General features: G+C 39.6%; 1 protein-coding gene across 3 annotated transcripts in view; it reads right to left on the reverse strand.

Annotated features, from left to right (window-relative positions):
• The window catches only part of wwp2 (WW domain containing E3 ubiquitin protein ligase 2), a 45,073-nt gene that overhangs the window by 2,142 nt on the left and 28,598 nt on the right, over nucleotides 1–14,333 (reverse strand). For 2 of the 3 annotated variants that reach the window (XM_017434232.3, XM_025010101.2), the window contains exons 11-21: nucleotides 11,857–11,911; nucleotides 10,389–10,470; nucleotides 9,394–9,522; nucleotides 8,167–8,245; nucleotides 7,713–7,784; nucleotides 6,861–6,949; nucleotides 3,541–3,700; nucleotides 2,116–2,249; nucleotides 1,265–1,405; nucleotides 1,062–1,182; nucleotides 785–889 (exon numbers count right to left, since the gene is read on the reverse strand). In XM_017434232.3, the coding sequence (XP_017289721.1) occupies nucleotides 785–889; nucleotides 1,062–1,182; nucleotides 1,265–1,405; nucleotides 2,116–2,249; nucleotides 3,541–3,700; nucleotides 6,861–6,949; nucleotides 7,713–7,784; nucleotides 8,167–8,245; nucleotides 9,394–9,522; nucleotides 10,389–10,470; nucleotides 11,857–11,911 (1,167 nt within the window). The remainder of the gene's footprint in view (nucleotides 1–784; nucleotides 890–1,061; nucleotides 1,183–1,264; nucleotides 1,406–2,115; nucleotides 2,250–3,540; nucleotides 3,701–6,860; nucleotides 6,950–7,712; nucleotides 7,785–8,166; nucleotides 8,246–9,393; nucleotides 9,523–10,388; nucleotides 10,471–11,856; nucleotides 11,912–14,333) is intronic. The other variant, XM_017434233.3, reaches the window with a different exon arrangement.

Consider the following 14,333-nt stretch of genomic DNA (forward strand, 5'->3'; position numbering starts at 1 on the left):
GAAGCACAAAAAAAACATCATTTTATAGAGATCCAAATCAACCCGAGGCTGATAAACAGGTTTGACATATTCAGGTTCTGTCTTTCAGCTTTCATCTTGTTCCATCAAAAAAAAGAGTTTCAGCTGACCCCTGATGTTAACGTGTCTTCAAAGCATGTTCCAGAAACAGATGAACACATGAACTGTATGAGCTTTTGTGTTTGTGGATTAATGATTGATAATGAAATGAATAAATGAAACAAACACAATATGAGGCAGTTTGGTGAGTATGACAATATGGGAATCTTTTCAAGTCATTTAATTTTATTTTAGCTACTTTTTGTTGAGACACAAACCTTTATGTGTGATTTCTAATCTTCTTTGTAAATACTTGCATTTTCCACCAGCATAAAGCTGCAAACTATTTATCGCAGATATAAAGTTATTAAAATAAATTCCACATATAGTAAATGTTTGAAATTTAAGTGGTTTTGCAATATATCAAAGAAAACAACAGATTTTTATACATCAACATGGTCAAAAAGTAAGTTTTCACCATCTAAAAACTAATAAACTCAAAAGAACAATATTTTGTCAGGTTTACATTGCTTTACTTGTGCTTCAGGAATATAAATCATCAGTTTTTCAACAAGAAAAAAAATGTCCATGTTGTTTTAACAATGTGCAGGATTACACATAACGAGCTATCAATACAGTAAATTTAATAGTTTTATTGAAAACAACCTCCTGACCTTTGTTTGTAATGTTTTCTAATATTCTGTAAGTGTGTTCAGTGTGTCTGTACCTGCCAGAACCAGTGGATCTGCTTGCTGTTCTTGGTGTAATGTCTATAGATGGTGTTCTTCTGCCAGTCGGCCAGATCGATCTCCTGCATCCCACAGAGCATCAGCTGCGGCCCAGAAAACAAACAAACAACAATTAAAGCTCACATTTGACAGGTTTTACTGCTTTACACTGCATTTCAGCTCTTAGTTAAAAGCTTGGCTGCAGGAAATGTCATCCATTTAACAAGGCTGCTCATAAATGGAATGGTTTTGAATAGTTTTTCCAGTCATTCTCACCTCCAGCTCCTTCTCATCAAAGTAGCGAAGCCACTCCAGAGGAACCACCTCATTGAAGCCGTCCAGGAAAGCTTTGGTCTGCTCCTCCACCCCACGGGTGAACCTCCAGTCCGTCAGCAGGCTGCAGCAGGAAACAACAGCTCATTTGGAAAGTTTGATCTTCCTCTGTGTCTGCTCAGCTCCAACGGCTTCTGCCATATTACTTGATATACTCCTCCTTGTTCTCCTCCGTGACCAGCTCGTTCTCGCCGTCATCCTTCAGCTGGTGAGTGGAAACCTTCCCAAGGATCTCCATGTCCTGAGCAAAGTACAGCTCCACTCCACACTCCTCCAGGTTGTTCTCTCTGGACGAAGAAAGTAACACATTTCAGCTCCAAAGATGGCGCAGACTGTTCTCATACACCCAACTAGCTGGAGCTAACCAAGAGCTAGGATGTTTTAAATGCAAGAAGGATATTTAATTTAACAAAAGTCAGCTTACAAACCTTTCATCTCTACTTGCAGTGAATCTGAGCAAGAAGTGTACCAATATATGTTTCTGAAATTGTATAAATCAAGATGGATCACGTGTCACTGAAATAACTTTTTAAAATTTTTAATCAATTTCTACCAGTAAAGAACAGAAATTCATAAAAATAGACTTAAATTGATGCCACCTGGACCCAAAAGATCACGAGAAACGTAGAGATGGATGTTTTTCTCATAAAAAACATTACTTTTAATTGGGACCTGAGTGTCTCATTTTAGCTACAGAAGCATAAAAAATAATTTCATGGCAGCTGTAAGACTTCAGAATGACACTGAAGACTTTAAATATTTATTTTCAAAACCTACAGACATCGATGCTCAGGAGGCACTTACTGATCCTTAACTTCTAAATTAAGTGTTTGTTATGAAATAATTTGAAGGCTTTTTATTGGACCTGCAGAACTGAGTTATTCTTCAGCTCTTTAAAAAAGTACAGATGAAGAGAAATGAGGCCTGGAAAAACATTTGAGCTCTACTTTTGTGAGTATGAAACAATGACGCTGCATCCCGGTGGGTCGGTACTTACTTGACCCACATGATGGAGTTGTAAAACTCCGGATCTATGGACTCCAGATCTTTGAGGGTCGGCTTCTTGTCCAGCATTCGCTTGTAGAACGGCAGCGTGAAGCCAGTGTCGATGAACTTTCCGTGGTACAGAGCCTGCAGGGAGGATATGTTTCATTAGAAACTACATTGAGGAACACCACCTGGAAGTCTCTGCTCATGTTCCTTGGAAAATAAACACAAAGACTCAGCTGGTATAGCTGATGATGTGTCAGGTTGGGGTTTCAGGATATAATAAAGCACAGAGACAGGTTTTTTTTCACCCTCCAGCTGGGTTATTTTATTATTTCATGGCCTCCGCTGACATATGGTTCAGGATTCATTTTCTTTCTTTCTTTCAGACGTTCAGTGTTTGAGCTGGTGATTCACAGGGAGATTTTTCAGTGCTCATTACAGCATTTAACATAGATTAACAAACTCCTTTACAGGAAAAGAGTCATTTCAGTTAAGGAATCACTGCTGCCACTTCCTTTAACAATGCAGACAATGTCTGCTACAGCTAATGCAACAACTGCTGCTGTGTTTATACTGCGCTCCAAATCCCACCCTGCTGACTGTCTTATCTTGTTTATATGGTGGGAAAATGATTGAGTCACTCAGATTAGGATGTGGACACAAACGTGTGAAGCTAAAGAAAGTAATAATCCTTCTTGGGCATGTGTGTGTTCACAGCCGGCCAGATGGAGCTGTTTAGTGTTTAAAAACCCACAGAAAGTTCAGAGCTGCGATGAGCCAACAACAACACGGGCGTCCAAGAACTGCCTGAGTCACAGTTTGTTCTGACCTGACTGAGTCTCACAGCTAACAGGCTTTAAGCAAAAGGACAGCCGTGGAAGGTTAAAACAGTGAGCGCAAAATAAAATCGGTTGGTGGAGAAAAGCGTCTTTTAAAGACAAGTCAGCAAAGTGAATTTTGGGGCTAAATTTAGGCAGCAGTGATGGGTGTGGGCTGGGCGCAGCAGTGAGGTCATGGTGTGGGTGAGAGAGGGTGGAGAGTTTGTGACCAAATATTTGGAGTGAATCCTGGAGAAAGACGTTTAGCTCATACTGTACATTTGAAATATAAAGTGACAGAACTGTACATTTCTTCGAAGCAAACAAATAAAAATACTTTAACAGTAGCGGTAAGCTTTGCTTCCATTCACTTGAATTACAGAATATTTTTGGACAAATTGTCCAGCACTAATTAATAAACCTGTGCAGTTGAGATAAATCCCATGAAACCAATAATCTTATAAATAAAATACTCCAAATGAATATTTATAGACTGCTGCTACTGTTTAAGGTATAATTATGGTTACAAAGAAATATGAACTTTTATTTAACTAACTATAAATTAAAAGAGCTTGCAATGAAGCATTATTTAGATATCTCAAAGTGAAGCTCACCATCGCGATGAAGCGACCGATGAAGCGGAAGTACGTGAGGTGGTCGGGGTTGATGGAGGAGGCGGGGTTTATCTGCAGACAGTAATTGTTCTTCCCGGCGTATTCGAACAAGCAGTACATGGGGTTCAAGACTTCGTGGGACAGCAGGAAGAACCACTCCCTGCAGAACGACAGGACAGAGGACGTTACGGGACGGTGAACGTGTTAGGACTGAGTGATTAAAGATGGCTGACACGGGAGACGGATTCAGTTTAATCAATCAGAGCAGAGCTGAGTCACTGGAAGCAGAACAAAACACATTTGGCAGTGCAGAAAATAAAGACTCATTTTAACAAATGTTGACAAAAAAAACAGCATCACATTTAAACCAAAGGAAGCAGAGGGAACACAGGCGTTACAGAAACAATAAGCAAGTAAAACAAATCAACTAAAACCTTGTCATATTTTAAAGCATTACAACTCAGGACAGAAAATGTCTTATAATAATAATAATGACACACGATGTTCTCGAATGCTGCTCAGCTCTGACTTTTAAACTTAAATGTAAAATAAACAGAGAAAAGTTTGGTTTCACTTAAGATTAAATTAAACTTGTAAACAGTCAGAAGACAGTAATGATTTGTTTGTCTTGAAAACAGACCTTCAAGTTTCTGCTCTCGTTTTGAAACAATCACTTATAAGCGAAACAAGAATATAATTCCTTGTGTATTTAAACTCTGTCCGGAGTTGTTCTGTGTCAAGTCTAATTTTATTCACAAAGAAAGTAAAAATCAATGATTAGGAAACCAGCAGTAAATATGAACAGGAATAAAGCATCAAATAAAGCAAACAAAAGAACACAGAAATAAACCGAGCTGAACAATAAAAGCCCAAATTACCCTGCTCAATTAAGACTAAAAGACAGTGAGAAGAAATAGATTTTAAGCAGTAATTAAAATAATCAGAGTAGCTCTAATCTGCAAAGATTGACTGTTCAACAGATTAGGGACTCGGACCTCCTTTTTTTAAAAGTAAATTGTTTTTATCTCAGGTGTAAAAAGTAAAGTAAACCGGCGGTCTACCATTAACAAAAACAAGCAATAACATTTCTGAAATGGATGAGAAGCCCGTTTATGGAGGCCAGCAGAGGCTGTTTCTTTTCTGTCAGAAGTCGAGCTGCTGCGTTTTGAACAACTTCCAGACACCAAAGTGTTGACAGATCAACCCCAACATAAAAATAATTACAGTGATCCAAACAAGAGGCAATGAAGGCATAAACTACCAGGATGGAGGCTTCGAACAACTGAGCTAATCGGTTTTTCAAACTTGAGCCTCGAGTTTCCATCTGAAAGATTTTCTTCATTAGGAGAAAATAAAATTCATACATGACGACAGAACATTTAACATTAAGAATGAATACAACATGGTGGATTAAAACAAAGGCAGAGTGTGGAAGGGTGCGTGTTAGAGAGAATGAAGGCCCTCCACCAGCTGCAGCACCAAGCGCTCCCAGGGGCCCCGCCCACCCGTTAACGTGAACCAGGTGGGGAGGGTGTATGGACTGACGGACGGACGGTGAGACGGACGCAGACACCTCCCAACATCCCGTCCGTGGTTCTACCCTGTGGTAGAACAGCATGATGTCACCTACCATAGGGTAAAACCACTGACGTGACACCGGAGACAGAGACACAATGTGAAACCAAACAGAAAAAATAAATAAATTAAAATACCAACAGAAACAGAGAGGAAGACCCGAAGGACAGCAGACNGGGGGGGGGGGGGGATGGATACATGTGATGGGGGAGGAGGACAGAAATGCTGGAAGATGGATGAGGTGTTTCATGAATTCAACAACAAGAAAACTTTAAATGCAAATTAAAAAAACAAAAAAAACTAAGAAACCAAAACCTAAAAGAAACATGAGCAGCTCTCATAAAGAAGCTTCAAGCTTCAAACATCCTCAGAGAGGAGATTTTTTTAAAGATAACCCATTAATGCATCTGTCAAAAACAAACTGTTTTAGTAATCAGATTTACATTTCTGTAAATAATTTCTTCTGTACCTTTTTTGAAATCAAGCTACTTTTTCCTCTTTTAACCATTAAAATGTTAAAACATTCAGCTCGATCGGGAACAGTGCACTATGACTGTTGGTTTTTGTAGCTTTTATACTTCTCAAAATATTTAGCTTTATTTACAAAAATAGTTTCATAAATATACACAGATTTATACGTAACACTGTTCTTATTGAAAGCTATGTCTATATTCTTGCTTTATTTTTTTATTTTTTGTGCCACTTTGAGCTTGTTGCTTTGATTTAGCTCATTTTAGCTTGTAGCTTCATGTTCCTTTCCTTTTTTAATAATATTGCCAAAGCAGCTGAAGTAATCTTATGGAGTTTCAATGAAACTTCTAAACATCTAGTTTGTTTCCTTCAGTTCAGGAAGCAACTGAGGGATGAATCAGGTTGGTTGGATTTTACCTGAACAAATCCTGGTTACTAAGTTACTTCTGTGATTTGATTCTGCTAAAAAATTGTATAATTTATCAAGAACACGTACTAACCTTCAACGGTCTCAGGAACATCTTCATCTCAAGTAACGCTGTCGTAAAAAAATCCTCCAGGATCATAGAAATCTATATTTTATTGCCTAAATTTGTCACTAAGTTGTGCAGCATACTTCTGTGTTATTGTGTTATAACTTTGCCACCATCAGGTTAAACTGAGAATGACAACAAAACTCTGAGTTTTCTTTAAGCAGACAAAATGTATGTTTCAGGTTGTAAACTGACATTTAAAAATATCAAATTAAGAAAAAAAAAGTCACTAAAGACAAAAGTTTTGATAAACATCGAGTGCCAACAGAAACATTTATAATACTGCTGAATCAAGGGAAGGAAATACTGACTTTTTTACCCAAAATGCTAGTCTTTTAAGGCTCAGATTACACTATGAAACAAGGGAAATCTGATCAGAGATCAGTTTTAATTTGGCAAGTTTATTTTCTACAGATGCAGATTTATCAGATTATAGATTTAAATTAACATTTTGATTTTAATTTATCACGCTCACGTGTAAAAAAAGTATCAGAACAATGAAACTGTAATCTGAACATAACAGTATAATTCTTATTAAATCATTAAATCTTTTAAATTGAGACTGAATGTTGCATCCAGAGGAGAGGACAGTTGGTGCAGAGATCGAGAAGCAGCAGGAACAAAAAAACAAACCATACCTTCACCAACATTGACAACAAGCTTTTAAAGGCGTAAACGGGTCAAACAAGCCCCAGAACAAAAAGACACGACAGGAAGTGAGGAGATGAAGCGGAGGCTCACCTGGCGATGCCGCCGTAGTCCAGCCCCTCCTCTCCTCTCATGATGATGTAGAGTCGGCGCCGAAGGTCGTACGGCTTCACGTTCATGATCTGATAACAAAATTAACATTTTACAGAAAACTACCAGGATTTACAACGTTACATCAAGATAATTCATTCACTTTCAGTGCGTTTAGAGAAGATTTAATCCTTAATATTTTTATTTTTGCCTTAGAAGACATTACTGTACCAAAACCAAAATCTTCTTTTAATCATCTTTAAAGTTTTTCAGTGTTTAATAAAACTTTTGGTGAAGCAGCTTCGAGTTTTTACTGTCCTGATACAACGTAAAAAAAACAAATTCCCCAAATTACCTTCTACAGATTCATTTATATGCCTGAAATTACTTTTTTTCTGTTTTCAGTGTTGTTTTTGATCAAATGTTTTAGTAAAATATTAAAATATTGCATGTTTATTCAAATGTGTAAAATGCTTGATGCGAATAATTTGTCACAACCTTTGCTAGGACATGTTTTTTTGTGATATTTTTAAGCATTTTAACCAATAAAAGGCAATAAAATGCATTTATTTATCCTTAATTTTGCCAGAAAAGTCCTGGTCTAGATGGTGGCATAATTACAAATCAAGAACGATCAATACAAGAGAAGAAGACAAGTATTAAAATAAGTATTAATAAAATCAAGCATGGGTTAAAACATGAAGGATAGAGAATAAAACTAAACTAAATAAGACTAATGTTTTCCACCACTGGTTAAAAACTTAAGTGCAGTTGTTTTCAAGTCAAAATGAAATAAAATAAAAGTGAACCTGCAGAGAAAATCGTAACGGGTGTTTTGCAGAGTTTCGGTCTGACCTGCTGAAATGAATCTTCAAACAGTGTTTGTCTGGACACGGAGATCTTCACGTGGCTTGGCAAGGCGTTGGACTGCACAGAGACGAGAAATAATCAGGAGGTTAGAGCTCAACAGGAAGTCATCAGGGTTTTAAACAGCTAATAACACAATATTCACTGGAAAGGCTTCAGACCGCGGAAACTGACGGTGACAACTCAAAATGTTTTTCAGCTTCTCATCTTAATTTGGTTTAATTACTTGTTTGATAAAATGTCGTCTCTTACTGCTGATCGGTTCTGCTCAGAGGTTTACTTTTAGTGTTTATTATGCAGAAGACAAATTATCTTTTTCTAAACTTTAAACCTCAACTGTTTTGTTAAAGTACCAATTATCCACTGGCAGTGAATTCTTAAAAGTTCTGTTTTTTTGCCAAATCTTCTTTAGATAATCGCACAACTAACATTTAACACTTACATGACACAGGAAACGGAACTGGTGGTATTTCCACCTGAAGCTACGATCGTACGCGCCTGGTGACCCGCCCTGTCGCGACCTGCACACACACACGCAAAAAGAAAAACGTGGTCATTTTTACACAACTTAAAGAAAACACGATGATCTCTTCTAAGAATCCCTGACGTTTCAGGCAGAGAGTCCATGCAAAGTTAAACTCATACCACCCATTAGGCTCTGATTTAGTCTGTCTGGGTCTCAAAGACAAAGGTGAGCTTGAGGCTGCAGCTGTGTTAGTACAAGCTCCACCAACATTTTGCACACACTGAATACAGCTTTGTCAGCAGAAGAAAGTCTGAGATGCAGAAAGAAAGAAAGAAAGAAAGAAAAAGACTTAAATGATTGGAGAAAAAGGAGGAGGAGGAGAGAAGAAAAGTGTTGGGTTTGTGCTTGCTGAGCTGCCAGGCACATTTTGGTTTGGGTTAGGAAATGGAGACCGCAGCGGCAGAGCCTCGTCCACAGACACACACACCGCTGCAGGACTCCGAGTTAAAACAGCGAGGACTCTTTCAGGAGCCCTCCACGGCCACCGGCCTAAAAATACGAGCACGTATCACCAGGAAAGGCAGATACATCTCCACAAATGAAGTATACAGTGGCAACCACACAAGCAAACACACATTTGGTGCCAAACACAGAAAAGCACAAACACCCACACACATGCCAGAGCAGTCTGCAGCGGATCTGCTGCTGCACATCTGCACATTATCCTGACTTCTGCAGCGAGATTTGAGACTTCAAGGCAAAGCAAACATCCACAAGCTGAGGAGAAGAGCTGTGTGTGTGTGTGTTTGAATGAACATGTTGCTATGGTAAAATATGTTTTGAATAAAACATTTGTGATGCTAAAGTTGATTCAATTTGACAAAAAGAAAAGTCAGAAACAGAAAAAAAGAAAGGCGATGAATAAAACATGAACTCAATAAAGATGCAAATAAAACAACAACAAAAAAAGATTATTTCATTCCGATTAAGAAACATTTTCGACCTTTGTTGTGATTATTTTAGGTTTTAAGCAAACAAGGGAGCTGTGTAAACTAATTCTGCACATGAAGTCAGACAAAAGAAAGGAAAAATAAATCCATGATTTGATTGAATCTCTTCGTAGGAAGTCTGCCTCAATCGGTGACTTCCTTTTATTTCTTACTGCAGGAGGTTTTAGGGTAAGGCCTGAGAGAGAATAGTTACCCTGACTCAAACCCGGGTCTGGGGTCTTTAAAGGTGGTAGTTCGTGAGTTGTGGTCCACAAAATATCGGACTCCCTCTGCGGTGTACTTCATCTCCCAGCCAGGGGGCAGGGGGTGCTCCTTGATCATCCTGCAACAAGGAGAGGGGCAGTGAGCACGGTCCTGATCGGAGGGGCCGACCTGCGGAGCTGAAACTCTGAAGGCTAAAAACATAAGTCACGCCACCTTCAGATCCTACGTTCAGTTTTTAGGACTAATTTTAAATGCTGGAGATCAAAAAAAAAAAAAAAAAATCCAGCGATCTTCATCGGAGATCTTTGTTGTCAAAAAATGCCCCAGTGTGCGTCTAAATCATGCATTATGTTTAATTGTATTGTCATAGAGCTAAATAGCTGCTTAAAAATGAACTTTAATTACAACTTAAAAATATGTTATAACCATTTGACGATTAAAGCATCATGACTGAAATGACAAAAAGAGGAGAGGACGTGAAATCTGTGCCAATATGGTGATTTTCTTCCATCAAAGAGTTTTTGAAGCGAAAATGCCCCGCAGGGCAAAGAGCCTGACCTTTTAAAGCGACTGCAGATTAAACATCTGTTACTGTTAAGCAAAAATAAATTTCAAAAACCCTGGATGTCTTTAAATGCCAAAGAAAGAAAAGGTGACCAAAATGAAGGGCGAACAGATAAGATTATATCAAACTTTAGTTCACAAAGGCTTCATAAATCCTTTCGGTTGTTGCCATGTTTTAAATCTGCCTGGGATACGTAAGTGTTTTATAAAATGTTCCTCTTATGGAATATCATTCTGTTTAGTGGATAACACTTTAACATCTGTTTTTAATCGTAATGTGGATGATGATCTTCAGTATGAGCAAACACTCAAAGCAATGAACCACCAAACAAGCAGGCAGGCACTGATCACACACACACACACAAACACACACACACACCCACCCACCCACACACACACACTTCTTGCTTGCAGTCTCACCCTTGGGTCCGAGGATCGTCCCACTGTGTTGTTCGTGTGTTGTGGTTGACAAAGTACACTCTGCCATTGTCCTGACGTTTCTCTGCGGATACAAAGAAGACGTCAGAGGGATCACCTGAGTGTCTTACTTTTGGGATGAAGAGGGGAGAAAGAAAAAAAAAATCTCACAATCACGAGAGAAACCCAGCGAGTCTGTGTGGTATTTCACTGTTGCTTGATGCGAATACCTCACAGGGGTAAAACCTAACTACAGTAATGTGCTGAAATGGCCATGCTACTCATAGTTAAAGTTTAAATTTTAATACAGAAAATATATTTTTTTTACATAAAGTGTGCACAGTTCTGTGTGCCTATGTGAAGGTAGCAGTCGACTAGTTTTATGAAAGGTTAGCTGGTGCCCCATCCTCCTCCCTCCATCGCTCTGACATCTTTTTCTCATTAACAGGAGTGTGCGGAGGGAAACAGTAATGCTCACATTGCAACCCTTACCAGCTTTACTCCTTCCACCCCCCTCTTTACTATCCAGCTTGAACCCCCTTCAAGTTTTTCTTCATCTTTCTATCTTTTCTCTCATCTTTCTCCTTTTGAATCTAAACCTTGAAAAAAAAAGGAGGGAAGCGACCGCAGGAGGAAAAAAAAAAAGAGCGCGCCAGGGAAGTGAATCTGAGCCAATGATATAATTGAGGTTTTCGTTTTTGAGGTACCGCAACATGTTGAAAAGGCATCATGGGCAGAGAGTGAAGGTTTTTGGAGAGAACAAGGCTGTGGGGATGAAGTTTGTGAAAATGTACGATGAGCGGGTGCTGCCAGCAGCGTTCGTTTATGTGTGTGACATGACTCGGTATGGATCTGATTACATTACTCATTTGGGAAAATGTTGAATGATGAAGCGCCCCATCAATAATGCAGTCCCTGTAATTTGTGGACTTTAGAGTAAAGGCAGTCCTTACAGTGATAAAAGAGCAGAGTAACAAACAGAAACCAGCAGAGATTTCATCCAGATTTTCTTTAACGGAATGAAAATCTAAATAAGTTTGAGTGGAGACATAAATAAGTCAATTAATGACTGATTTGTTGACAACAGACAGCAAGAAAGTGAGTCAGGGAAATGAGACAAACCACATTGTTTTTGTTGCTTCAAAAGGACTTGAAATCAAAGAAAAAGGCTGTAAATTCTGTAATTCTGCAACACTTCACCCATACCTCAGTCTCAAAGCTAATTGCAGATATAAAAAGCACATTTTGAACAACTTAAAGGACCCACTCTTTACTTAAATGTTAACACATTGCGGTGCCGCGCTGCTGGCTACTGTAAAGAGTTGTTAAAAAAACACCAACAAGACAGGTTGAATGCGTCAGATTTTACATTTAAAACAGACATTAAAATCAAGGTGAACAAAAAAAAAAAGTTTTCTCTGCAGAGAAAAGATTTGGAGTGAAGGCACAGGAGTGTGTTAGGCGAACTTACCCCATCCAGGAGGCAGCGGGCCCAGCGGGTCATTTTCCACCGGAGCTCCGGATGGCTGGGGGAGAAACAGACAGAGACAAAACAAATCCAATTAGGGCACCTTTCTGTCACTCTTCCCCCTGCTTTTTCTCAGCATCTGTCCTTGTTTTAAAGCACAAAGTGAATTTCTTCAGTCGGAAGGCCTGCTTTCTCAATGCTGAGTTTGTGAAAACTTTTCAGGGAATACAATTTGAAAGATGAATTTGAAAAGTTTAAGCAGAACCTACTAATTAACGCCTTTCCAAAGTGTGAGATCAAGTCTTCCTTTCACCTCGCTACCACACGAAGCCCAGGTTGAAGTGTGTTGGTGTGTGAAAGGCAGAGGTGGCGGCGGGAGGGAGTGGCTCCTCTCTGTAGCAGCAGCGAGGGGCGACTGAGGGAACTGGCCGGCCGGCGGCTCGAATGCTTCCAAAAACGACACGCTCGGTAGGAGGATAAAACAACAACGCTGTTCCAATGAGCTCACTGGCTGGATGCAAGCCCCACCCCCGCCCCTCAGCTTCCCGCTCAACACTTCACGTACACCCCACCGCCGCCGCCGCCGCCTCCTCTTCCTCCAGCCACCACCACCGAGGCACCCCTCCCGACCCCACCCTCAGGTCCTCCTCCACCTCCTCCTTTCTCTAGCACTGCTGTGAAACTAGGCAGGGAAGTGTGATGTCTGAGGGAACTGAGGGAACATTCATGCCTGTTCCAGACTGGACACCCCACCTCCTCTTCAGCCCCACCCACCCAAATTCTCACAAAAGGCACCTTTATTCATCCTGGGCCTGGAAACTGCTGTGGGGTTTACTCAGCCTGCACTCATACACACACATTAAAAAAAAATGTGTGTGCGCCTCAGTGTGGAAAGTCAGTCACACAGTCAGTCAGTGTGAATCCACACCAATATGCATGAATATATTAGAGGGAGTGGAAAAGTAGCTCAAAAGATGCTTGTTGGGAATTAAATGGTAATGGTGAGCTTTCATGCAAAATGATGTTTATCAAAGGACCGGTCAAAAGAAACTTCAGCATCATAAACTTTACCACCATGCAGAACGCACACACAACCCTCAGTTTATGTAACACTAATTACTTAAAATGCAGAAACTCTCATTTTGACAGTTTTGTCTTTGGCACTGATAATGACTGCCTGTCTTTTGGAAGTTTTAAATGCAAAATAACAAAAGAAAATACATATTTTCTTAAATGAAATCTGGCATCTTTCCAAAGTGTTTTCTGCTCATTGTGACATGTTGAACTTAAAGGTACTCACTGTAAAATACTGTGGACAATATTTTTGTCATATGAATGATTAATGTGTCCTTATATAAAAAAACTATCACCAAAGTTACTGAACTGCTGCCAACTACCACTGAAAGTGACTGAAATAAGGCCAACAATGGTGACATTAATGAAACAGATTTGATGAATTGTTGCGTATTTACAACACAACAGTGATACAAGATATAGATGGCGTACACAAAGACAAGAAATGACAAAAATCTAAAACTAGGCCAAGCCTCGTCTGGCTTAATTCAATCTAATAGACAATTAAGATTTGAGTTATAAGCTATCAAAGCGTTAGGCTATAATTAAAAACAACAACAAAAAAACCCCATTGAAACTATAATCTTACTGGTTTCGCAGAAGTTTTGCAAAACCTTCATGTTTGAATGCCGAACTCTGTCTTTATGGCGCTCCACCATCCTGCTTGATCCTCGATATTTGTTCTCGACAGATGTTTTACTCGTTCTTTCTCTTTTCTTTTGCAGCAGATTTACTCAGGCATATTCTCTGAGATTCTGCTCTTCATATTTGTTTACCTGCATATTCTACAACCAGCCTTGTGTAGGTCAGTCACTGGTTTACGGCGGATTCAGCCGAGTGCTTTGTTTACATTGAGTGTGGACCCACATTTCAGAATTGCGTAACACTATATCTGGTAAACTACCGGAGTAAACGTTTTCATACTGCACTGATTGATATAGTGCAGAATAACCTTTCTTGTGTTTTGTTTTATAGTTTGCAATGATTAACTTTAAATACTAATGATTTCCTGAAAGAACATGAAGTGGAGAATTATCCACTGAATGCCAACATCACTCTGAACGGCACTTCTCCCTTTTTCAAGCAGCTCTGTCATGGAAAATCTGAGGGTGTCGAGATGGAAAGGACTGGGCCCGCGGAGGAGCGAGAGTGGGCACAAAATAGGGTTAAAGGGTGTGTGTCGCTCCCATCGACAGCCAATCTATGCCCCCGGGGCCCCACCCGTATGGGCTTTCTGTGACTAAAAAAGGTAAAAGGAGAATATAATGATATAAAGACATGATGACTTCATCTTGGCTCTGACCATTCAGCTCCTCGGCAGCTTCCAGACAGAGCCAGGTCTGGAGGAAAAGAAAAGGAGACTGAGAAAACAAGGGAGGGAGAGGAAGCAAGGGAAAAGCAGCCTG

The sequence above is a fragment of the Kryptolebias marmoratus genome, linkage group LG11 (assembly GCF_001649575.2).
Source record: "Kryptolebias marmoratus isolate JLee-2015 linkage group LG11, ASM164957v2, whole genome shotgun sequence".
In the NCBI taxonomy this organism is placed as follows: Eukaryota; Metazoa; Chordata; class Actinopteri; order Cyprinodontiformes; family Rivulidae; genus Kryptolebias; species Kryptolebias marmoratus.